General features: G+C 38.0%; 1 protein-coding gene and 1 pseudogene across 2 annotated transcripts; one reads left to right on the forward strand and one right to left on the reverse strand.

The window, feature by feature from the left end:
* Positions 1 to 2,015: 2,015 nt before the first annotated feature.
* LOC121917432 (regulator of MON1-CCZ1 complex) lies at positions 2,016 to 26,185 on the forward strand. Of its 2 annotated transcripts, XM_042443395.1 has the most exons (20): positions 2,016 to 2,261; positions 7,370 to 7,446; positions 9,641 to 9,725; positions 10,305 to 10,361; positions 10,746 to 10,832; positions 12,037 to 12,177; positions 13,770 to 13,873; positions 15,163 to 15,252; positions 15,366 to 15,471; positions 16,057 to 16,168; positions 17,303 to 17,347; positions 19,401 to 19,454; positions 19,678 to 19,806; positions 20,139 to 20,245; positions 20,755 to 20,874; positions 21,482 to 21,559; positions 23,192 to 23,296; positions 23,529 to 23,597; positions 23,826 to 24,051; positions 26,052 to 26,185. In XM_042443395.1, the coding sequence occupies exons 1-20, from the start codon at positions 2,151 to 2,153 to the stop codon at positions 26,129 to 26,131; spliced, it is 1,983 nt and encodes a 660-aa protein (XP_042299329.1). In that variant the 5' UTR covers positions 2,016 to 2,150; the 3' UTR covers positions 26,132 to 26,185. The 2 variants fall into 2 exon arrangements, with proteins under 2 accessions (XP_042299329.1, XP_042299330.1); XM_042443396.1 differs by lacking the exon at positions 19,401 to 19,454 and having other exon boundaries at positions 17,303 to 17,338.
* The window catches only part of LOC121917433, a 60,872-nt pseudogene continuing 58,149 nt past the window's right edge, over positions 24,291 to 27,013 (reverse strand).

The following is a 27,013-nucleotide window of genomic DNA, read 5'->3' on the forward strand; positions in this document are numbered from 1 at the left end:
TCCCATTAAGTCCCCTGGTGCTTACTTCAAGAAGTCCCATTGTCCCCAATGGTACTGCTATTGGGGCAACAGGACTTGAGCATCCATGTATTTTGGTATTCGCAGGGAGGTCTAGAATGGATTCCCCATGGATACTGAGGTCCCACTATTGGAATTAAGGCAACTCCCCCCCCCCTTTCATTTTAGGCACAAATAAGCACAAGAACACCTTCACGAAAATGGGTATGCTTTCCCAGAGATGCACCAGTTTTCCCCAACTGGGTGACCTCCAGTTGTATTGATGGGATGAGGCTACATCCCAAATCCTCTAGTGAGGCTCGAAACAGAAGGGCCAAATAAGGCAGCTTCTGGCTGTTTTGGGGGCATAGTGTTTAGATGACACACACCCCTGAAGTGTCCGAAAGCTCCTCTTGAGACTGGCTAAGGCAGCTCAAAACTGCTGGCAAAAGGAGTGGATTTAATCTCCTCCTGCCAATGGCCCATTTGGGCCCACAGCGGTCGACTATTTGTCCCTAATGACATAGTCCCATTACCCCTGATGGCAGTGCATCTGCATGTATGCGCCATCATTGGGGACAACAAGGACTTGCCATCCACGGGTGACTGACTCCATGGATACCAAGGTCCCACTGTAAAAGCTAAATTAATATAAACTTACATTCATGCTTCTTAGTCATACTCAAAATAGAAGACATTTTGAAATTCCTGCTGGACAGAAGGTTGAAATGAAGGACATGCCCTGGAAAAGGAGGATGTCTGCCTGGTCACCCTGGCCATGTGTGGATGCAAGAGCCGGACAGTGAAGAAAGCCAGCAGGAGGATAACTCATCTGAGATGTGGTTCAGGAGAAGAGTGATGAGGATACCATGGACAGACAAAAAGACAAATGGGCTCTTGAACAGATTAAATACAAGCTTTTCCTGGAAGCCAAGATGATGAAGCTGAGGTTGTATTTTGACCATATCATAAGAAGACATGACTCACTACTACTACTACTACTACTACTAATGCTAGGAAAGGTGGAGCAAAGTAGAAAAAGAGGAAGACCATATTCCAGATGGATGGACTCCGTGAGGGACATGATGACCAGGCATCCTCCTCCTTTTCCAGGACATGTCCTCCATTTCCTACATTCCTTCTGTCCAGGAGGAATTCCAAAACATCTTCCATTTTTAGCATGGCTAAGGAGCATGAGTTTACTTGGCTTTACTTGGTAACGTCCTACATTTTTCTTTAATACCCCATGTTTTGTGGTGCCTTGTCTTCCTCTGTGGGTATATGACATCTGGTCACTCTGTCCCTTGGGTGACCAGAGGTCCTCCTTTCTCAGGACCTGTCCTCCATGTTAACCTTCTGTCCAGGAGGAATTCCAAAACGTCCTCCATTCTAAGCATGGCTAAAAAGCATGGATTTAGATCAGTATATTCATTTGTAATTTTAATGAATATATATTTATATTTCTTATACTGTATTTACATCAGAATTTATATTTATATAGAATTTATTTCTATTTCTATATTTATATTTATATCAGTATTTCTCTTTATATTAGAATTTATTTATTCATATTTTAATAAACAATTGTTTGTTTATATTATATTTATGCCAGTATTTATATTTATATTATGTTTATATCAGTGTTTATATTTATGTAGGATTTATTTATTTCTTAATAAATTATATCAGTATTTACATTTAAATAGAATGTATTTATATTTTTAATAAATAAATATTTATTCATTTATATTTATATCATGGTTATTCCACATTTAAATAGAGTTTATATTTAGATGTATATCAGCCTTGACTGGGCCATGCCTTCCATTCTTTTTAATCGACTGTCCTACATTCTGTGGGCCTGAATCTATAGGAGCCAATGGAGGACAAGGGTTAAGAAGGCATTGGATGAGTGGAGCTGACTCAAAGCCAGTCATAATAACATTTTTTAAAAGGCGTCCTGTGCCTTTAAGGACCGGTAGCTCTGTGCGCATGCGCAAGGGGAGCCTAACCAGGAAGCGGTTGTGTGCTGCAGTTGAGGGAGGCGAACGTTCAAACCGGCTTCTGAGCGCAAGGGTGGGGGGCATCGAAAGGAGCTGGCGAGCGGGACAGGTGCGGGAGGGGTGAGTGGAGGGACTCTCGCGCCTGTTGCTATGGCGACCAGCAGCACCCCGGAGTTCTACTTAGCGCTGTGCGCGCGGCCCGTGCAGTTCGAGAAGGCGAGCCCCGTCAACTGCGTCTTCTTCGACGAGGCCAATAAGCAGGTGAGGGGCTTCCGCGCGCCAGGTAGGGGGCGGGGCCTCGCCTCTCTCGCCTCCTTAGCAACAGCCCCTCCTCCCCGTCGTCAAGGGAAGCCTAGCGCTCTAGCCCTTCCATTGTCCTACCCCTTCCATTGTGGGCAAGGGTGCATCCACACTCCATGAACAACCCAGTTTGACCCCGTTTTAACTGCCATGGTTCCACGGTGAGGGATTTTTGGGAACTGTAGTTTTGTGGAGACGTTTAGCTCTGGTGCCACAACAAACTACAGTTCCCAGAATTCCATAGCATTGAGCCATTTGCAATTTAAAGTGGTGTCAAACTGGGTTATTTCTGCAGTGTGGACCCAGCCTAGGGTTCAAATCCCCTCTTTAGCCATAGAAGCCCACTGCATAGAAACTTTTGGGATATATATATATAAATATAAATAAATACTGATATAAATATAATATAAATACATATTTATTAAAATACAAATAAATAATTTCTGTATAAATACTGATTATAAATATAGATATTTATTAAAATAATAAATAAATTCTATATAATGGTTTTAATGTTTTTATTAATTTTTCAAAAATCCTAATCAGAAAAATACATATATCCATACATATATTACTACATATATGCATACCCAGATCTGTGAGTTTCTAACAGAGGCAGAATTCCTCATATAAATTAACACTTAGTACGCAATTGAACTAAGGACCCAACAGAAATGTAAAATATAAGTTAAGTTAAAGAAGTTATATGTTGTCAAAAGAGTTATATATAGTTAAATGTATGTTGAAGAAGAAATAAAACTTAGAGAAGTCGAAGGATATAGTCCCAACCAAATTGGGATATTTATAATTGATACAAATGGCTAAGTTGTCCCTGAGTCCCTCTGTTTGCTCTGGAGAAATCTTGAATTAACTTGCCTCCTATTTTAGTTGAATGTACACAAATGCAACAATTCTTAAACTTGACTGATCCATGGCCACTTTTAATGAGTATCTTTTATGGAAAAGGATCGTTCCTTTGCAACGTCAGAATGATAGGTGATTTCCAGGTTGGTCTCTCTTTTCATGCAATAAAAAATATAATTTGCATGGCTTCTAAAAGCAAATAATTCCTATTATGAAGGAGTACAGTGTGGTAAGATAGTGGAGGCCCAGTGTGGTATAGTGGTTTGAGCACTGGACTGTGACACAGGACGGAGACCAGGATTCGAATCCCTGTTCAGCCCCTGAAACCCACTGGGTAACCTTGGGCAAATCACACTCTCTCAGCCTCAGAAGAAGGCAGCCCCTCTGAGCAAATGTTGCCAAGAAAACCCCAAGTTGAAAGCTCAGCAACAACAGCATAGTGGACACATCTCTGATGGTGTTTTAGCCTGTCAGTTTTTCCAAATTCCCAAACTCAGCCTCCGTCGCAGGGGGTGGTCAGTGTTTCTCCATGGGTGAAATAAGCTCTTGCCTTTTGCTGCTCTATTCAGAGAAGGAGATGGTTCCTTAAGAGTTAAGGTACTAACATTGACCCATGGATAAGTTGACCCAGATTTTTTGGTCCCAGTTTTTTGACTAAAAGTTTTAGACTTATACATGATTATACAGTTGCCCCTCCACATTTGCGGCTGTGACTTTTGTGGCTTTGACTATTTGCGGGTTTGATTAATATGCTCTCTCTAGGAATTTCTATGTCCTCCAGCGCAGCTCTGGCAGAAATTGATAGAGTTGTGCTGGAGAACTGTCCTAGAGGTTCCTAGAGGAATTTGTAGGTCCTCCAGCATGATTTTGTGATCAACGTCTGGCAGATGTTGACCATAGAGTTGCACTGGAGGAGCTGGTGATTTCTAGAGAAGTTTTCTCTCAAGTAAAAAGAAGAGTGATTTTTAAAAAATTATTATTTGTGGTTATTCCAAATTCCCGGGAGTCCAAGCTGGTGCTTGCGACCATTAAAGGAACAGGTAGCCTGTGCTCTTTTACATCTAGTGATCCTGTGTCCTTCTTTAAGACTTATTTTCCATCACTGCTGTGATTCACCTTTAAGCAAGAGTGTGGACATCCCACTTAATGGAAGCCAGTGGTATAACTTAAAGGAGGCACGAGAAGACACCGTCTTTGTTTTTAGTATGCTCAGTGGACACTGCTTGCACTTATCCCACAGATGGAGAAATGAGGATAAATAACTCTTTTGGAAGAATGCTTCCTTTAAAAAGAATGCAGGGAGTCAGTAACTTCCTGATCCAGCAGTTTCATACAGAATTACTTTTGCTTGAGATTGGCAGGTGCTACTTTCTCCATCAAAATATTTCCATGCAGGAAATACCTGTTACATATACCAGTAAAGGTCTAAGAGGCCTGTAGGTGTGGGCTGTACAAGATAGCAACAATGCCTATTATTATTATGATGATCATCATCATTACTGCTTAGTACATACAGTGGACCCTTGCTTTATGCAGGGGATCCATTCCAGACCCCCCCCCCCCACGTAAAGCAAATTCCACGCATGCTCATGCCCCATTTAGATGAATGGGGCACGCTTCTGCATGCAGTGCGGCACACTTACCATTCATCTAAGTGGGGCTTCCCATCTATGTGACCTCAAATCCATGTATGGGAAACCACTGTACTTCCAACTCTCTTAGAAGTACTCTGTGGTTGCAACAGCACAAACTCCATTCTTTCTGCAGCGCAGATTCAGCCTGAAGAGACTTGTAGGAGATAACAAGGTCCAGATATACCATGTTATATCTGTGCAAGAGTGAGATGATGCTCTTGCGGATGTTTTTTATTTTATGCAAATATTACAGGAAAGAATTTGCTCTGTTTTTTTTTTTTTGTTTGAAGTCATCCCTTTATGTATGTTCTGGCTTATTGCACTGAAGTGTTTGCTTAGGCATTGCTGGCTTAAGTTTAGGAACATACCTATACCTCTGAGAAAACTGGTAAGCAGAGAGGTGATGCCCAAAATGGATGGTTGTAGCCTTTATTTAGGATTTTAACCTCAGTAGCAAAACAGCAATCCTAGGTTGTTGTTTGTTTATGCTTTAATTCATATTATATTTTTTCTAGTCTTAATTTTCTATTAAGCATAGGATTTTTTTCTATTAGGAATAGGAATATAAGATTTTCTATTGTTAATTTAAGAACCAAAACTGATGTAATTTGGATCCCCTCCCCATTTCCTACATGAAAACTAACATAGCTGACTGCTTGCTTCATTTTCTTTCTAGTGGCTATCACATGCCTGCTTTCCTAGTTTAATTAGTGAGTAGTTTCCTGTGATCCCTTTTCATTATAGATTCCTCATGTGATTGCTTGAAATGGCATCACGTAAAAGACAACTGAGAAGCTGGTTACTGAACTCTGGTATCAAAGCTTGTATTTAACCCCTACATATTTGATCTCCCCTTTTTGACTGTTTAAAATGGGAAAGGGACCTGCAGCCTAGCACCCCAGCCTAATTTTGTACACCATCTGCAGATGGTCAGTTTAGACCTCTGGCAAGAACACTCTGGATGAACAGAAAGAAAATGAAAAAGAAGGGGGAAGAGGGAGAGAAAAGGAGTTGTTTCTTTATTTGTCTCTGGCCCTCCCCATCTTTGACTTTATCTCTGGCTGCTGCTGACATGCAGCCCTGACAGATTTCCACAGAAAAATGGTTCCCGAACTCTGGTTTTAAAAGCTAATGCATTATGGTTTCCCTGTGCTAGTAATGTCAATTCACAAGATATATATATTTAATTAAAAGTACAGGTTTTTCTGCAAGTAGTCAAAGCTTGATTTAATCATGTGCATGCCTGTAATTTTAGAGGAAACTTGAAAATACGTGAAGGCGGGGAAGCAAATTTCTCAATACCACTTTTCCAGACTGTTCTCAGTTGTTATGGTTGTATCTTTGCATGGCTCAGATTCATGCTTTCCACCAAATTCACACTTTCCCCACCCCTGGTGTCACTTGCTGCAGGAGGGACACTATTGGGGTCTGCTGGAGAGGGGTTGTCATGTGGTGGGGATGTCAACCAAAAGATCACACTCAGCCTATTCCTTCATCACAATGTTGGCCTCTTCAAAAGGAAGCCAAGGTGCGGTGAAAGTAGGAGCGGTGCACTCGTCACCCTGCAGGGGAAGAAGGGTCCAACTCATTCCTTGTCACTCCTCTTCTGAGGTATGTGCAAGCTGAACCCCCTCCCCAAACACACACACCCCTAATGTAGCCACTGCATGGGACCATTGTTTATTTAAACAATTTATTCTCTGCCTCTACAAATGTGCTTCATAGCAAATGTAAAGAAAATAGCACTGGAGAAATCATTCTATGTTTAACCAGACCCCTTGACTCCTTCCACATCCCAGTTAAAGCACTTGAATAATTCTCTGAACTGGAGGCAAAAGGAGGTATGATGAGATTGCTGAATGAAGCTTTTCCACAGAACTAGAACAACTGCTGAAATGTCATTACATACTCCATAATCCATACAGCTTTACCTATATAGGAATCTTGAGCAGAGTCCCTGATCTTGGCAGGTCGATGGGCTTATTTGAGGAGTGGAGATTTCTGAGATGCATGGGTTCCATTTTTGAAACAGCTTTAAAATGCAAGCCAGAATCTTGAATCTGGCTGAGAATCTCACTAAAAGCCAGTGCAGTTGTAAGTGCTTTTGTTTGCCTATTATCACTATTAGTTGGGTTGTGAGTTTTAACAGTCTTCGTGGACAGTACTAAATAAAAATATTACAGTAGTCCAGTGTTTCCCAAACTTTGGTCCTTCAGATGTTTTGGACTTCAGTTCCCATTCCTGACTGTTGGCTAGGCTATCTCGGGCCTCTGGAAGTTGAAGCTCCCCAAATTTATAAGACCAGAGTTTGGGAAACACTGAGTAGTAAGTATTTAAGATTTACCAGCAACATATTTCTACCAGCATCACATTCAGTAGAGGAGGAGATGGTGGCAATAGGCCCCATTGTTCGAGATGAAGAGGGATTGAGAGATTAGTTGAGGAAGAATGAGAGTTGATTGCATTTAAGGAATAAAGTAGTTGTTCTTTAATTAGTAATTCATCACGTTAAGCTACGCTGCTAAATACAGCAGGAAGTCTTAATGAATCTAGACCTTTTTAACTATCTAGGTTTTTGCTGTTCGATCTGGCGGAGCTACTGGGGTAGTTGTTAAAGGCCTGGAAGATCGCAATCCCATCTCATTCAGGTAACGTAAGAATACTGTGAAGCCACAGTTTACCCCCTTATCACTGAATTCAGCAGGACTTGCTTTTGTCTAGATAAAATTATGCTGGTGAACACAAATTTGCTACTTTCTCACTTAATAGCTTGTTCTTACTGAAGTTTAGGTAAATACAGGTGTGTGAAATTGTTCAAAAGACTGTTTTTTTACTTTTCACTGGATACTTTTCAAGCAGAAAAAGAGAATGCGTGATATTTCATCATCTTTCCCTTTCTAGAATACAAAAACCCACTGTTTTATCTTGAGTATGGGCCTGAACAAATAGGCCAAAATAAAGCTGCTTTGGGTCATTTTGGAGGTATGCTGTTTAAATGACACATGCATCTTAAGAGGCCAGAAGCTGCACCAAAGCTGCACTCTAGTCCTTAGGACTGGAACGTGGCTTTGGCATGGCTTCTGGCCTCTTAGGACTCATACAGCATTTAAACAGCATACATCCAAAGTGACCCGAAGCAGCTTTATTTTGGCCTGCCTGTTTGGGCCCTACATCTTCAAATACTTCTAGAAGTGTACTGACAGTTGATCACTATGCAGTCAGTATTCATTGTAACTTGTTTGGCTCACTATAACCTGTATTGCAATAATACTGCAGCTGAAAAGTTTATGTGCTACTTACATACCCAATCATTGTGCAAAGACTGGATTTGGTGGTGAAAGTCTAGGCATGTTAGGTTTAAACATAGTGTGCTTACACAAATACATCCAATGTTCAAATGTCAGGCAGGAGCTGAGTCAATGCAGCTTTGTTCCTCTATAGACTCTAGAGTCTTCTGTATAGAAATATTATATTAATCCATAAGACTTTTCTAAGTGCTAGCATCCTAATAGTGGCATACACACACATTAGTCAACTTTGAATGTGTATGTGTCTCTTTTTAATCACTGTGGAATGTAGCATTCCCTTCCTCTCTCCTCACTGAACAGTCCCCTCGACTTACCATAGCGTCACCACAGTCCCCGTCCAGCCATTCTATGCCTGGTGAAAGCAATGAGGAATAAAAGAAGCATCTGAGTATGTCCCTATAGCCAGATATGAAATGGTGAGATCATGTTTTAAAACCTCCAGAGGACACTGGGGGAGGGGGGACCTTGGTGAAGAATGCAGTCATTTCATGTCTGGCTACAGAGACATAGCCAGATGCCTCTCTGATCCCCATCTGCTCTCACCAGGCATGCAGTGTTCATGGAGGGTGTGTGTGTGAAGCAACTTAACTAGATTTGAGGTCAGTGAATGGCCAGCTGTAGCATAGTACTGGCATGTCAAACTACTCTGTTATACTGGATCATAGAGCATTGTGGTCTTATATGTGTTAAAACACCCCAAATGTAATGGAGGGGTTTACTTGTGCCACTATAAGAGAGGATTTAAATTGTAAAACATATTTTTAGGCTCTCATTTCTAAATGGAATACATTATAAACTGAGACATCGTCCAATCTTGAAGTAATTTTTCAAAATACTGTAACATGAAATGTGTTCAGTCCTTAAGGTGGGATGCAGAAGAAATATTTCTTTTCCAGAACTTCCAAAAATCAATTTTACATATAAGAGATTAGTTACAAGCTATTTCCCACTGTTCATTGGGAAGCAGCTTTTTCAGAATCTTATGACACCAAACAATCTTATTATGGTCCAAAACACACTACAGAAATAATCCAGTTTGAAGCTGCTTTAACTGTCCTGGTTCAGTACTAGGGAATCCTGGGAATTGTAGTTTATTGTGGTACCAGAGCTCTCTGACAGAGAAAGCTAAATGTTTCACAAAACTACAGTTTCCAGAATTTCCTTGCATTGTCAGAACAGTTAAAGCAGTCTGAAACTGGATATTAGTGCAGTGTGTTCTGGACCTGTGTTTGTATTGAGGTTCTTCAACTGCATTTTCACAGAGAACTAGTCCCAGAACACAAGAGTTGGATTTTAGTGCTGCACCGCAGTGTCTAGTCTCCCCCAAAATATTTCCCCACTCTGTACTAATTGAAGATATATTGCTAGTATTTTGTGAAGTGTTTGATATTTCAGCCTTCTAGAATAACTGATTATGGGTTCAGTGTTCTATCTACTTATGAGTAAGCTGTGTTGAAATAAATGAATTCACATCAGAGTAAATATATGTCAGAAACCACTGGATCAGATTCCTATAGTAAGTTTCTCTTATTAGAATGGAAGACAAAGGGGAAGTGAAATGCATCAAGTTTTCTTTGGGGAACAAGATATTGGCTGTCCAGAGAACATCAAAGAATGTGGTAAGAACTTTCTCTTTGGGGGGGGAACAGATAAACCATTCAAAAGAAAAGAATTTGCAAACAATTGTTCAGTTATAATAAAAGCAAACCCAAGCATTTGTATATAGTAGCTGATAAAGTTACTCTAGTTTTTCTGTGGGTTAGTAGTAGTTAAGAAAAGGTAGAATAAACTTTCTTTTATTTGTTTTTTGCTGAAATTGACTTCCAAACTGCTTTGAGAGCCAGAGGAAGACTACAGATGTATTTTAGGGATTTAAAATAGATCCTTTTGTAAAGGTACAGTGTTTCATTTGAATAATTTCTTACTTTGCCCTGTTCGTAATTTTTCGCTCAGCATTTTATTCCAGGGTTTGTAAAAGTTAGGGACGGACAGGTGGAAATTGGATTGTTAAAGCAGACAGGAACTTACAAATGTCTTACTTCATATACTGGAATCTCTTTTCCAAGTAGATTAGCAGTCGTTTGCAAAATAAGATGTGTTTCAGCTTATTAAAATCAGTGGGCTTAGATGTGCCCAGTCCTGCATAGGATTAGCCTTCAAATGGTTCTTATTTGCTGCTATTTTTGCTGTCATTTCAGGACTTTCTAAACTTCATTCCAGACAGCCCACAACTAGAATATACTCAGGAATGCAAGGTACATTTGAATAAATTAAGTTTAATTTTATTGAAGCAATTATCATTATATTGTATCCTTCTTTGATAACAGCTATCTCATTCAGACATTTGACAGTTACCAGGGTATGAACTGATTGTTTTAACTTTACAAGCATGAATTGAAAGTGAGGAGGAGAAAATCTTGTTTGTTCAATGTTTTTATACATTGATGCATCCAGCTCCCTTCCGATCACTAGACAGCATAGTGATATATGTGTATATAATAAAAGACTCCCACTGAAGACTGTGGAATCAGGGCCACTGTTTTATCACTGACTGATTGCTTGTACTGAGATGATAAACTGCCTTACATTAAACTGTATATGTATTTTTGCCTGTTTCAACTTAATGTTCTTTGTTAAAGACCAAGAATGCCAACATTTTAGGATTCTGCTGGACAGGCTCTGCAGAAATTGTCTTCATAACTGATCAAGGAATTGAATTTTACCAGGTAGGAAAAATAATTTGATATGCTTTTCTTAAAAAGTTACTAAATTGTACTGTGATATTGAATCCTCTTTAAAAATCAGATCATGAATGGGGAAACCTTTTCAGTCAGAAGGTGAAACCCAGATTGGGAAGGATCTTGGCACATTGTTTCAGATACTGTATAATGCTTACCAAATTGGACATTTATCCCGTCATGCATACAAAGCATAGCTATTTCTATGCATATTTACTGAAGCATAAAGCTTCCTGGGTTGCAAAGCAAGAACTTCCTGAGCTGCAGAGCACATCTGAGCTGCATGCAACAGCTTACTGGGTTTAAAAAAGCATGTCACCACAAATCAGTCATCAGAGCAAATGGTAGGAGTAGTTTATAGATATCATAGGAAACTCTGGGGGACCAAATCCAGCTCAAGACCCATCCCTGAACTGGATACTATATGTTTGTGTTGTCATATAAAATCTTAGTCAAAATTTAACTGTGATTAACTTTTTATTGCTATAGTTAAATAGTCCTGTATTAAAATACTTAGATGTCAAGAAACAGGTTTTTCACCTCAAGAATGGTTTAATGAGGACATAACAAGACGCAAGAATATAAAGCTATTATTTGCTTAAACAAAATGCATTTTTGATATCCATAAATTATAGCACCATCTACTTGACGTCTGCTCGAATTCCATACTTGCATTATTTTAATTTAACATATTTAAATGTTCTTGTTCTAAGTTTATTTGTCTTGCATTTCACTTTACGCTGTGTTTTGATTTACAGGGCAAGAATTCTAATGGATACTGGTGGAAGACTGACTAAGCCATAGTTTATGTAGTGTAAAATAGTGTGTTTTTTAACTTGTGTAATATAATATTTTAGCCAATTTCTTTTTTAAATTATTGTAAACTGCCTTAAGACCTATAGAGGGAGGAAAGTAGATGAGAGTATAAATTAAATAAATATATAAATCTAGAATTCATCTTATTCCACTTGGGCTTCCTCTCTTTCTCTTCATTTATTGTGCCTTGTCTTACGTAGGCATACGTACATAGCTTAGAGGCAAGTAGAACTGATCATTTTAATTAGTCTTAAACTAGGGTGGCATAAATTGAAACATTTGTATGAATTATTAAGTTATCAGTGATAAAATACGTAGTATATTTGAAAATTTTGGCATATTGGAATTAATGAAGAACTTCACCATGTTTCTGCAGGTACTACCAGAGAAACGGACTTTAAAACTTTTGAAGAGTCAGAATATCAATGTAAACTGGTATATGTACTGTCCTGAGAGTGCTGTCATTCTTTTGTCAACTACAGTTCTTGGAAATGTTCTGCAGCCATTCTATTTCAAGGTAAGAGATAAAGTGGTTCTAAAGCTACCAGTGTTGCCCTCCCAAAAATTTGGCTGAGTTGTCTAGAGGCGCTTCAAAGATTTCTGCATTTTGTGGTTGTGTGTGTAATGTTTCTCTTTGCTTTTTTTTCCTTATCTTTATGATATGATTGATTATGCTTAATAGGACAATTAGGTCTACTATTTGTATACCTTGATCTGTAAGTAATTTAGCTGGATGCTAGGTTTTTCACTGAGTGCTTGCTGTGGTAGTTGGAAGCAGGCCATGGGGTGGCGGAAAATAATGTACTACCAAATTCCATTTTTGCCCATGTTTCTCTTTTTTCTTTGGAGTTGAGAATTGAAGGATCAAATGGGGTGGACTTGGTGTGTAGTAAGCATCAGTTGTTGTGCCATAAAGAATGAAAAAAAGATTGCCTGTTAATGTCCAGTAGATGACTGCAGTGGAGCTGCAGCTAGTCTCCCTTTTCTGCTTTAGTTTGTGTTCACCACACAAGATGCCCCTATATACTGCTGCATAAGGTCAGAATTTACCCCTAATTACTTCTCTAAAACTGTAGAACAAACCTCTAAATAAAAAGGATTATGACTTAGAGTCAATTTTCTCAGACAGGGAGGTAATTTCATATTTGCTTTGAATATTTATAAACTTCATGAGATGGCTCAGTCAGGCAGCTTCAATATTTATTTAGAAAATGTAGAGGTTTGTTCTCCATTTCTCTGGTTGAGAGCAAGAGGAGGTTGGCTAGTCTGAAGTGAGCCCTACCTTCTTGTGGGTCAGATCAGGTTAGCTTCCCCCTTTCCCTCAGCCACAACTGAAATTCACAGATAAGTACAGAATTTTCATGTCCTTGCACATGCTTTCAGTAAAAGAAAAATAATAAATGTGATGTGGCTTTTCTGTTTAATAAAATTGGCTTATATTCATGATGTTGAACTGTTTCATTAGGAGTTATCCAATCTTCAGTCTCCTGCCTCCAAATTAATATGCTTTGCTAACTATTTCTAATTTTGGAATGACTACGTTATCGAGATTCTGTTGTGCCTGCTTTGGTCTGCAGATTGGTTTTGGACGCTGTTGAAATTTCAAATGCAAAGTCTCTATTTGAAAATTGATGTGAGAAATGGTAGTCAATAATAACCTTTGCCATGACCCCCTGATGTCACTTCTTTGTTCTAAAGATGAATGTTTAACAAATTAATTTTCAGAATCTGATACTCAGCTATACTTTTTTTTTGACAGTAGGTTGCAGTTGGGGGTGGGAGAAAACAAAACAAGTGTTAAATTTTGTGGTCGTTATGTACTTAAGAGATTTCCCATTCTCTTTATATAAGCTTAATTAAAAGCTAATCCTGGAACATATTGCAGTAGGAAAGATTCCTCTTACCAAGTTATGTTGTTAACTATTTAGCTAATCTTAAAACTGAAATCAGATAGAACATAATATTAAGTTACATGTTCAGGATTTCATGCTTTCAGTGATGTATGTAGTTGTGAATTTTGTAGTAGGGTGACTGCTCAGGTAGCCACATCCATAATGTTAGAAGGAGGACTACTTTGGATTACATGCAGATAAATATGTTTTCTTCTAGAGTGGAGGCATGTCCAAGTTATCCAAGTTTGAAATTGAATTACCTGCAGCCCCAAAGTCATCCAAGCTAAGCCTCTCTGAAAGGGATATTGCTATGGCTACTATGTAAGTATTGTTGGAGTGAGATTTCTATCTTCAGATGACTTTGGTCTGGAGACAAATTGCACTTGGTTGTTCTGCTTTTATTTTTCTGATTGAGTAGTTGGTTTGTATTAGATTGATCTACAAACTTTCAAGCATAAGCACTCCACCCTACGGACATAATGCAGTATACACAACCATGTCAATTTCTAGATTAGGAGATAGGAAACAGTCCCTGCTTTGTCCCCATTTTTTCACATGTTCATGCTGTAGTGTCTGATAAAGGTTGTAGCAGCATTATATTCAATACAGATGTTTGTCTCTTTAATCATCAATTTTAAACTCATATGCCAGTGAATAATGGAGAAGAGAAGCTTAAACAGTGATAAAAACTGAAGCAGTTTACTGAAATCAAAGCAGTTTATGAAAGAGTTTCCCACTAGTAGCTACATGAGACTGACTTCGCTAAAATAGTTTATAAGAGAAACCAGAAAGAATGGATGCTGTGGAATTCTGGGAACTGTAGTTTGTTGTGGCACCAGAACATTCTAATACAAAAGGCTAAATATCTCACAAAACTAAACTTCCCAGCATTTTATAGCATTGAGCTATGACAGTTAAAGTGGGGTCAAACTGGATTATTTTTGCAGTGTGGATACAACCTAAATTGAAAAGATTACAGACATTGCTGCCTCAGCAGCACCTTTACCCAACCCCCCAACCCCATTAACTGTAGGAAAATTTTCAGTTTCAAGGCATTAAACTATTGCTTACAAGCTATTTTAGCCTAAAAGAATATGCTATAATCTTACGCAACTCTTTTTTATCAAGGAAGAATTCTTTCAACTTGAGATACGCTAGACCTTTAAAGTACTTCGTTTAATGCATTCTTTTGAAGGTTTTTATTCCCTAAGTTCTATGGATTGGTACCTCTCTCTTGTTGTTGTTCTTTTCAGTGCAAGAGTTAAGCAGCTTTTAATTTAACATTCTAATGTTGCAATCATTGAACATTAAAAATGCTTCATTAAAAGCTCTGACGTCTCAGGGAAAAAACCTCCTTTCTCCACAGTTTATCCTTCAGTTTTTTTTTAATTTAGTTCCATATTTGACATGTGTCTACATGAAACGTGTGATCTACAGGAGATCAGGGGGACATTAAAAAAGGGGGACATTAAAAGAAAATGAAAATGAAAATCAAAGAATGAACATTTTTCATTTACAATAATAGCCCTCAAGGGAAGTAGCGCACTCTTAATGTTGTCAAAGCATGTTATCTGTAAATAAATTTACAATCTATCTTTTTTCCTTCTTAGATATGGACAGCTTTATGTTCTTTACCTAAGACATCATTCAAGGTCATCAAACAGTACAGGAGCTGAAGTGGTCCTTTATCATTTACCAAGGTAAGTTTATCTCTTTTAAATAACTTTTAACTTTAACAGCAAGCATACTAAAAATGTGATATGTGTTGCTGATAAACCTATCCTCTCTCTTTCTGTGATTAATAACACCATAGGGAAGGCTCCTGTAAGAAACTTCACATATTGAAGTTGTACAGAACTGGCAAATTTGCACTGAATGTTGTGGATAACTTGGTGGTAGTTCATCATCAGGATACTGAGGTACTTCATTTTTACTGCACTTTTGTACTTTTGTTGATAAAGCAATGCACTTATCTTTATTGATTTGGGTTAGATCGTTTAGCATATATATGGGTGAAATGAAAGCCAAGGTACTGTAGAGGTTTCAATGTTGGACTATGACTCTGGAGACCAGGATTCAAAACCCTGCTCAGCCATAGCCCTGCTAATTAATAACATTCTGTTGTTCTTAGTGATCTAAAGATTTACAGTATTTTGCAGTTCACAAAACAAACTGTTGGTGAAAGAGGAGAAGTATAGTGCCATGTGCATATAAAAAAACCTGTCACTTAGATATATTAAAACCTATTTTAAAAATCCAGGAAGAAACCCATTTTTCTGATTTGTGAGGGAAATATGGGAGGAATTGGATCCCCCCCCCCTTTCATATCTCTAGCTACACATTTTGCAGTTTCATATATAAAATCTTGGATCCACTTTTAGAGTAGAAAAAATGAATTAAATGGAATTTAGTGTAATCTCACTGAAATTAACTAAAGTACAATTCAGCGTGTCTAAATACGTTTTGATCCATGTTATAAAGAAAATGATTTTTTTAAATTTTAGACTTCTATTCTATTTGATATTAAACTAAAAGGAGAATTTGATGGCACAATTACCCTTCATCAGCTTGTTCTTCCAGCAAGATCCATACAACCCTATCAGATTGCTGTGCCAGGTATGTAGGACTTTTTACTATGTAGCTTGAAAATGCAATTCATACATGACTCTGTGGTTTTGAACCTAGGCATAATAGCTTTTTGATCAGGTGAAAATAAAATAGGAAAAAATGAAAGATTTAATCATACTGAACAAGACTAACGTTTTTTAATGTGTATCAAAAGTTTTCCTATTATTTGCAACAACAAAAAAGCACAGCGGTGTTGAGTGAAAAACACCCAAGTGGTTCCCTTTTTATGCTGATGTCAACCAGACAGTAGGATGACTGTCTTTTTTTGGGCAGAAAGGGTTATGATCCTAGATTGAACTAAATCTGATATTTTCTGTGTCTTGTGCCCTGTCTACTTCCTTGTGGTTGCTTTGATAATTTTATTGCAAATTCCAGGTGTCACTTCCCTTCTATTGGAATATGCTCCAGTTTACTTGGGACATAATGGTGACAGTTCCAAATTGATCAGGGAGTTTGAAACCATCTGAAAATTTGTTTGTTCCATTTATATCCTGCTTTCCTTCAGTGACTTCAAGAAAGCTTAAATGGTTTTCATTCTCTTCATTTTATCCTTATAGCAACCCTGTGAAAGAGATCAGGTGAAGAGTGACTGGCTTAGAGTCACCCAGTGGGCACTTGAATCTGGATTTTCCAGGTCCAGTAAACCCTTTGAGAGTGAAAATATTCTCCCTTTCCTAACCTTTGACCAAGAATTTACAGAATGCCAAGAACCCCCTGCTCATTTCCACCCACCTATTAAGCAAAGTTGAAATTTGGAAGTTAAACTACTTGACAAATTCTTCTTGATCCTGGAGTAGTTTTTTGCTCCTACCACAGACCTGTCCTTGCAGGCTGATTTCTAATATTTGAGTCATGCTATGGTAAAAAGGGTGGGAATTATATTGGTTCTTACATGTGATTTCAGATATACTAAACTGAAAAGCAACTGAATCATCATGCCTGAAATGTATTACATATTTAAAAAGAATAAAACCTTCATCTACTGGGATTCATTTTCTGTTTCTCATTGGTTAGGGTTGGTTTGGTTCTGGTTTTCTTTAGTGGTCTGTGACTTTGAACGTTTTATTATTAAATCAGTCTCTTTTGGCTTGTGAATAATATACTGTCTTTCTCCACTTGCAGGTCCAGCTTCTGTAACCAATCAGTTTCCTGTTCCATGTAAGCTCTGTATCCTTAAGCAGTTTGTGCTTTGTTATAGAAAAAAATCCCACTGGAGCTCTCATTTCTGTTTCAAATGTGACATTTTAAATTTAGAAGGAGCAGAATAGGATAATGTAGCATTAGAAATCTACAATACAGCTACGCAGCAAGTACAATTTTGTATGCAACACAATTATTTTGTGTTTATTTGAGCTTAGTGGGATTTCCCTGAAGGCAAGCATTCATAGGATTACAGCCTTAGTTCCTCTGTAATATCTGATTAGATCTCCAAAGGAAAGAGATGTAAAAGACCTTCTGAATTCAAAGATAATGCATTCTGATGCATTCTGTGAACACAATTTTTAGCACTTTTGGTTATCTGGGGGAATGCCATTTTTCAGCATGTGTCAGGGCTTTTTAAATATGTGTAACCAGTCTCAAAAAGTGCAGTTCTAAAAGAATGTTTGGACATATAAAAACCTCAGGTCATGCAGAAAATGTATTGTGCTAGCTGGTGTAAAAAGTAAACTATATTGTCCCAGTTTCTCCATTTTTTCTCCACGTATCAAAGGAAATCCATTTAGTTTTCACTGCTTTCCTCCAGAGAGATTACCAATCTTTTAAAGAGAAGGGAAACAACTGTAGGATATGAGTGGAGAACTTATGCTCCTCCAGATGTTGATGGCTTATAGCTTGCATCAGCTTATTACCAATAGTGAGGAATGATGGGAATTGTAGTCCATCAATGTCTGTAAGGCCATAAATTGCTAACCCCTCTCTGCAAGAAACATGTCTTCCATTTCCATACAGATAAGAAACTCAAAAGTTAAACATAATTTAGATTGTCCTAGCCTTCCCACACTTACTACTAAACTACTTTCCACACATACTACAATTTACTCAGACAGTCTTGGTACACAAACAGAAAGTTGCCATGGTCGTCCTACTCTCATAAAAGTTTTATCTTTGCCTCTGAAGACAAGAGGACTCTGCCTTCAGGAAGAAAAATGTTAGCTGTCTGCCCATTTGCCTGACTTCAGTAGCCCAGTGATTGGTGGTTTGCCAGAAGTAGAAAGATCTAAGCCAAATCACCAATCCACAAAATTCTTCACTTACCTAAGTACCAATATTCCTTCCTTCCTATTTATGGCATATGCGTTCTGTTCCAAGAGGAGTTTGAACTAAGACCTGTTGAACCATTTGTCCATTTTCTATCCATCCATTTACCTGTTCTTAATTTTAATATTCTTCAGTCCAAATAAAGTCTTTGTGGTATTCATGGTGCTTATTCTATGAAGCCTGACTATTGGGCTGAACAGACAAGCCAGGAAAGTATGGGCCGAGCCTGGATCAGTCCCTGGGCTGATGTGGGGATGGGTCAGTGATAATACGCCTGCCTGTACCTGTGCCACAGATCCTGTATCAATGCAGCCCTTACCTCCGTCGTTGGTGCTGCATGTGAGTGGACCTCCCCCCCCCCCCATTGCCACGTCTGATGTGAAAACAGGGAGCCTGGCTACAATCACATCACCAGGCACACCGTTTCTGCATCACATGCAGCAACAGATCTACTCACGTGCAGCACTAATGACAGAAGTAAGAGACACATGGGGCCTTCACGACAGCCAGGGTTTGTCACAGAGTTTCCAAGAAATTTATTAAGGCCCTTTTGCCCCGAGATTGGACTTGATCCATTGGATCTGCATCCAGTCTGGCAGGATTGGGGCTGACCCTGCCACGGGGGTTTTGGCCTGTGTTGCCGAAACAAAAACACGAGGCGGTGGGGGGTGGGAGAGAACATGGGCCTTTTGGGCCATGAGGGCAAGCCCTATAACTAGCTTTTACATCATTGCTATTACATTTCCAATTCTGAGGATTTCCATTCACTCGGTAATGTTCTAAATGACATATCATGTGATTAAGCAATAAAGCTTGTATACACGTAACAGGAATGCATAGAGTGATTGTGAACTAGTTTCACAACTGCTATATAGTTCCACATTGTATTTAAAGAAACACCTGGCACATTCACTTTGGTTCCAGACTGTAGACTTTTGCAGAGTTTTTTTTTAACATTTAGATTCCTCATCCTGGATTGTCTTTCAGCCTGATATTATCATCAGCGCAAGTGAAGGTAAGTCTGAAACTGACATAGTTCTCCTCACCTCCCACATTAGTTTCTATACATGCTTGTTTATAGTATTTTGATTTATGGGATGCTTGTTGAGTTCTAATAACAGGTTTTAAATAGTGATCTAAATGAGGATATAGAAAATTTGACTCTTTAAAAAACTAGCTGTAGTTTGATAACTATAATTATATATTATATCTAAGGTAATTCTTTCTGTTGACTGCAGGCTATCTCTGGAATCTGCAGGTGAAACTTGAACCTATAGTAAATCTCTTGCCAGACAAAGGGAAGCTAATGGATTTTCTTCTGCAGAGAAAAGACTGCAAGATGGTCATTCTCTCTGTATGTTCTCAAAGTAAGTTTGTATTCCCCGATTGTAAAAGCTACTCTTATGGAAAACCTAATAGCAGTGTACTTCTAAAAGCTGCCCTCCTCCATACTATCCCATTTTATCTATTACCTATGGGATGTGTTGTTTAATTGATGTTATAATACTTCATACAAGTAATATTAACATGCCATGTATGAAATATGGCTGAAGTATGAGTTATGGGTATGGACAACTGTCTACATGACCCAAGATAATATCACACAACTGGAATGACATACTGAATGCAAGTAATCTTAAGCTGTAGAAACATTTGCAGAATTTAAATTTTAGCTGTTTTTGTGCTTTTTCTATTGCAGTGTTAAGTGAACCAGATAGAGGATCACTAAGTGTGATTGCCACTGTTTTTGACAAACTCAATCATGAATATAAAAAATACCTGGAAGCAGAGCAGACCTATAATATGGCAAGTTATTACTATTGTTTCCTTAGCCATGCGTTTTGTATATGCTGACAGAGTAGCATGAATATATTTGTCACCGATTTGACATTGATCCACTTGGTATAGTTATACAATTAAATGTAGCTGTGGTATTTTGCATGTAGTATAAAATTGCTCAGGTACTCAAGATAAAAAAAATAATAGTTTCAGTTGCAATCCTCCCAACAGTTTTTGCAATATAATCATTGCAAATACAAAAAAGGAGCAATAATTAACATTAACTTAATTGTATTCCATATTGATTGAACTTAGTAAAATGAGAATTGTTCTATTTTGTCAACATGAACATTGGTTATTTTTAATCAGAATTAAGTCTGTAATCTAGACATATGCTTGATTCAGTTCAGAGAACCCAGTGTGAATAATTGCATCTCAAATTGGAGTGTAAAACTTGTATATTTTAGCCCTGTTTTCATAATGTCCCTTTTCAAATATGCTGTGCTTTAATAAAATTGCTATTTGGATATTTACAGGCATTAGAAACTGGCCAGAGCAGAAGCAATCCACCCCCTAAACGACCAGTCCGTACCCAAGCAGTTATTGACCAGTCAGACATGTACACTCACGTTTTATCTGTCTTTACAGAAAAAAAGGTTGGTCAGTTTAGAGTCACCAGAATTCTTATTTCCTTTCATGTATTAATTCATGTATTGATTCAAAAGAGAGAAAACTAGTACATGTTGAATCTCCCTTATCCAAAATTCCAAAATCCAGAATTGTCCATATGAGTGGCTGAGACAGTGACACCTTTGCTTTTTGATGGTTCAGTGTACACATGGGTTTCATACACAAAATAATTAAAGCTATTTTGTATCACATTAGGTTTGACTTTGTACAGGATGTATATGAAACATAAATGAATTTCATGTTTAGACATGGTCCCATCTCCGAGATATCTCATATATATGCAAATATTCCAGGATCCAAAAAAATCCATAATCCAAACTACTTCCAAACAAAATCCAACCCATGCATTTCAGATAAGGGATATTCAGTCTGTATTAGTGTACCACAGATAGCATGAATAATTGACAATTTTATGGAAAATAAACTAATTTATCAAAAACTCCCTGAAGCAAGATCTTTGAATAGCAGCAAATTATTTACTTTAATATAGCTGGACTATTATATAAATATGCTCCAGATTATATCAGTTGACTGTTTTAAATATCTCTTTTTGGAAATTCTCTCTTCCTGTAGGAAGCACCTCACAAGTTCACTATAGCTGTCTTAATGGAGTATATTCGCTCACTCAACCAAGTTCAAATAGCTGTTCAGGTAAAAATGTTTACCTTATTATTTAGAGAAGGCTTTGCTTCTGATTTCCTACACATTCATTCATTGATCCCAACTTTCCCTGCCAATCCTTTCTATGTTCAAAGCTATTTTTTAATATTTGTATTTATTTATTTATTTTGGCTGGAGACCAAACAAATCTCCCACACAATTTCAATAGCCTGGGAGCAGCCACTGAGTGCTCTCTGCTTGTATTCCGCTTGTCATGGTTATAGAACTAAGAGAAAGTTCTTTCTAGAGGCATGGGGCCACTGCAGAAAAGGCCTCTTCTCACTTGTATATATCTGCGTAAAGATCTTTTTACTCCAGGATCATGCTGGATGTTTCCAGGATCATGCTGATGTTTCCATGAAACTGTGTGGCAAATGGCAATCAATTTGACCTGCATAAAGATCTTTTTACTCCAGGATCATGCTGGATCCACATCCAGTCTGCATTATCCTGTTTGGATGATGCAGACCAAAATCCCAGGGTCAGGATCAGGATGGATCCTAGCAGACTGGATGTGGATCCAGCATGATCCTGGAGAAAAAAGATCTTTACGCAGGTCAAATTGATTGCCATTTGCCACACCGTTTCATGGAAACATCATGGCAAACCCAGTTAGATGAAGTGACCCTATGACCCTTACCACCATCTACTGATATAGCTAGTAAGCAGATCCCCATCAGTGTCTGATGTGAAAATGGGGCACTTGGCAAAAGTCTACTCACTAGTTGCATCAAAGGATGGAAGTAAAGGGTGCATGGCAATGCCAGGTCTGTCATGCGGACGCAACACCGGAGGAGCGTTGTGACGCTGCGCACCATGTGTAGCTTGCGGGGCCGGGACATACATCATGTAGACACTACCCCCCAACTCCACCCTCAAGCAGGGCTAAAGTGTCGGTCTGCACAGGGCCTTAGTTCTGAACCCTGTTATTTTTTTAGGTTTCAAACTATTCTAGACTACTTCAAAGAAATAAATAGCTTACATTTTCCTGGGCAGGTAGGTGTGTTTCTAAAGATATGCTTGTTGCAAATGTAACCTGTCCCTCCCACTCATCCAAATATTCAGTTTCCCTCCTGCATGAGGGAGGCTGTGCTTACCCAAGAGTAGAGATAGGAGTCAGCTACATCAGGTCTAAAGGTAGAATGGTGGTTTAGGATGGTTTCAGACCTGTTGAAACTGAATTGGTATGTGAAAACAGATAACTTGCATTTTGTAGGAATTTAGCTTCAATGTAAAAGAAAATTACTCTGGTTTAGTAGGTGATAATACAAAGACAGAGAACATCTGGGCCTGGAGGTGAATCTAGCCCAGTCTGGTTTCCTATGTTTTAAATATTTCCCCCTATTCTAGAAAATTGTGCACTGTTGTTCTTTTTGCCCCACCCTACTTCCTTTGGGCCAGCACAACACAGGAGTCTCCAAGATCTCTAAAACTGAATTGAGGCTTCAGGATGAATTAGGTTGTCCCTTGGCACTATGAAAATGTTGAAGCTAGAAAAGTTTTAAATTACACAAATTTCTGTTCACTGTAGAGACATGTATATTTTGAAACTATATATAAGTCTAGCTGTTCTCTTCAATTGTAAATAAGCATGAATGTTTCTATGTTTTCTTACCTCCTTAGCACTATCTATATGAGCTGGTTATCAAAACCCTGGTTCAGCAGAACTTATTCTATATGCTTCATCAGTTCTTGCAGTATCACGTACTCAGCGATTCAAAGCCTTTGGTAAGTAAACTCTCTTCACTACACGTGTTTGCTGCTTCATTTTAATTCTAGTCTGTCCTTATTCCAGGGATCTCAGCAGTATATGTAAAATTATTTTGGTTTTGTCTCAGGGGGGTGGCTGTGCAAGTGATGTGGAATAGTGGCTTTCACAAACCACTCCAACCATACCTCTTCCTGTTTGGAAAGTTTATCATTATATATAACAGAAATGTTAATACTGCTTTTCTTCCAGGCCTGCTTGTTATTGTCTCTGGAGAGTATTTACCCTCCCGCACACCAGCTGTCACTGGATATGTTAAAGGTACAGAAAACTTGTAACATGCTATTTCCATGATGGTTATTCATATAGGAAAGTAGTCATGAGTAGAATTAAATAAGTGAGAATAAACCAGAGACTGTAAATAAGGTAAAAAGACAGTACTTTAAAGCTTACAGCAAATGGAAGATCATTCTTCTTGGGCACTAGAATTCAAACTGATGGCTTTTAGCTCTGTAGTTACTTACTCATTGTGTTAATTTCTGCTTCCAGAGACTTTCTACAGCAAATGATGAAATAGTGGAAGTTTTGTTATCCAAGCATCAGGTACTAGCTGCCTTGAGATTCATCAGGGGCATTGGAGGACATGATAACATTTCTGCTCGTAAGTTCCTTGATGCAGCAAAGCAGACAGAAGATAAGATGCTCTTCTATACCATATTCAGATTCTTTGAGCAGAGAAATCAGCGATTGCGTGGAAACCCTAGCTTCACTCCAGGTAAGCAGCAGTTTACACAAGCTTGGCCTTTTCTAAAAGCTTATTAACACAATGGGGCTTAGAAATAGTGTAAGATTGGCTAGAGTTAAGGTTCAAAATTTACATTCTAGCCTAGAATTCCTGACCTGATCTGTTGGCAAGCAGGCATACTTTTCAGCTCACAAACACAGACACCGTGAAATCATTACTCTAAAAAATAGCTATGCTTTTATAAACAGTGAAGTGAGTGACAAGGGTAAGCCATTTAACTGTAGATGAAAAAAAAAATACACAATTATCAGTACATGTTTATTAGCATAACCAAAACCGTTGAGGTATTCATGTACAACCTGCTTTAAATGTTCTCCTATAAACCATGCTTGCTTAACTCCCTACTTAACAATGATCAGAGAACACTGACATTGCAGGTTAGTGCTTTAACATTTTTGAAAGGGTTCAGAAAAGATAATCCCTCAAATACATAGTAAAGGAAAACAAACACATCCATAATTCAGTATTTTTGTTCTTAAATGTCATTTCTTCAATAAAGGCACTGTATCTACATTCTGTATATTGAACAGTTTTGATTGTGGTAAAACCTGTGTGGGTTGACAACAGTAATTAAAAGATCTGGAACAGTTCACATGTAGAATTAACTTAAAAAACTAAAGACTGTTTATGAACAACAGCTGGAAGAAAAATATTACTGTTATCAAAGAAACCATATAAATTTTGACTGAAATACAACTGTTCTGTGATGGACCTACACATTTTCATAACTATAGTGGCTACTATTAACTCAGTTGTAGATGGCCTGCTATACTTAGATGCGGTGGAATAATGTTGCCTTTAAGTAAACTGCAGTCCAGGAGTTGGCAACTGTCACAGACTGGGAGGGATCCATCATCCCTTAGGAACCTTAGAAAGCCACATGCTCCGATTTATTTGTCCCCAGTATCCCACTGGGGTACCAAGCAGCTTGTTTCACACATTTTTCCTCCTCTTTAAGCCATTTGATGCCTAGGAGAGACTTTGTCCCAACAGGAGGTAACTCTGTAACTTCAAATTCCAGATCACATGATCCAGTGGGAAAAAATCTGTTTGGGCCTAAAATGCTCCCCCCAAGGAAGAGATGTGCCAAAAATTACCCCACACACACTCCTAAAGGGGTGTTCTTGAGTAAAAAGGGGTGTGTGAGAAGGTTACACTTACCACCCCTGTAGCCCTTGTGTCTTACTTTAAAAAACCCATCTTGTATTTAGACTGGGGGATGCTATCACTCTTTGACCATGATAAAATAACAAGATAATACTTATCACTAAGTAGTGGATCAGACAGGTCTAAGAAAGGAGTCTTTACATGCAGTTGCCTAAGATCAAAGTGCCCCTCAATTTGGAGAATATATAGCTACCTATAAATATGTTTCCCTTATCTTTTCCTTAGATGGCTAAACATTCATTTGTGCATGTATTTCCAGTATGTTACTAGTATCTCAGAAACTTTAGATTTCTTAGATAGACTACCAATAGTGAAAAATACCACCCTTAATTTAATTGCAGTAGTGCTTGTGTTTCATGCAGGACACAATTCATGGGAAGTGGCTAGTCTGAACAGAAGTCAACATATGTAGCTTTGCCAAGAAAGTTCTCAGAGCTAAAAGTAATGATCAAGAAAACGAAGGTCCCCACTGACTTCCTCATCTCAATATCTGATTATGCATAAAATCCACTCTGCCTATATAAGACTAAAAAAACCTCACATTGCATGAGTATGTAGTACCTCAAGCTACTTCCAGTTCATTATCCTGTTATTTTACTTTATTATTTAAAAAAAATATCCTTATTTTAGGACAGTTCCTGCACTCTGCTCTAACTGGGCTATTAGTCCAGTGTGGCTGTTTGATGAATGCGTAGCTCAGCAAACAACTACTCTTTTTAAAAAATAAATGCAGTTCAAAAGAGAGGTCTTAGTTCTACATTGTGTTAAAGTGTATCTTGCACTGTTTTGTTTTTCTCTTGTAGGTGAACACTGTGAAGAGCATGTCATATTTTTTAAACAGGTTTTTGGAGACCAATCATTAATGAAGCCTACCACTTTCTGAAGTAGTAAAGCAGTTGCAATACAAAATGTATAAACTTAATTTATTGCATTTATGTACTGATACTTTTGACCTACAAAAATCCTATTTTATAATAAAGTATATATATATACAGATCCTTTGGCAGATATTAAAAATATTACAACATTTTGAGTTGATGGCTTACTTTTCTCTTAAAAATAGAGCCACAAATTGCATTGAATTGCATTTTTAAAAAAATAGTATCAGTGGTGCAGCACTCTATTCTCATACATGTCACTTTGCATTTCCTCAGGAAGTCGTTTGCAGGATGGAACAGCAAGCTTTTAACAAGAGTGAAAACTACAATTTATTAAATAGTAATAATTTATGATTCTGTTAATACTTCTAATTTTAGTAATACTGACAAATATATCGTTGGACGTAGAACTTCCTGAGTCCAAAACTACTGATCCTCTTGTGTTTAGGTACACATCAGTCCAGTAGACTTTTCCCATTCTGAGACAGTAGTCATAGAAATATGCTACAATTCGGCATGAAGGGCTTCACCCAGAAATCAGAGTCCACTGACTACTTTCTTTAAAATGGCTAGAAGAACAGGAGTTTTTCTCTTTCTGTACCTTTGTTCCTTTCTTGTGCTGCACGTACTTTAGCTTTATTTACAGAGGGTCCTATGGTGGGAAAAAGGAAACAAGTTTTACATTTATTTGGTTGATACTGCTAAGTTATCAAACATGTATCCGACCTAAGTCAATTTGCTTGAAATACATTTATTTGAAACATATGTGTGGAAAAATAATGAAAATTCACTTGCTACTAGGCAGAAAAAACAACGAGGCAAGTATTCTAATTTTAATGTTAACCATTAAAACACAATGTAATTGTTGGCAACCACAGGTTGGCACT

Source organism: Sceloporus undulatus, unplaced genomic scaffold, assembly GCF_019175285.1.
Source record: "Sceloporus undulatus isolate JIND9_A2432 ecotype Alabama unplaced genomic scaffold, SceUnd_v1.1 scaffold_18, whole genome shotgun sequence".
NCBI classification, from domain to species: domain Eukaryota; kingdom Metazoa; phylum Chordata; class Lepidosauria; order Squamata; family Phrynosomatidae; genus Sceloporus; species Sceloporus undulatus.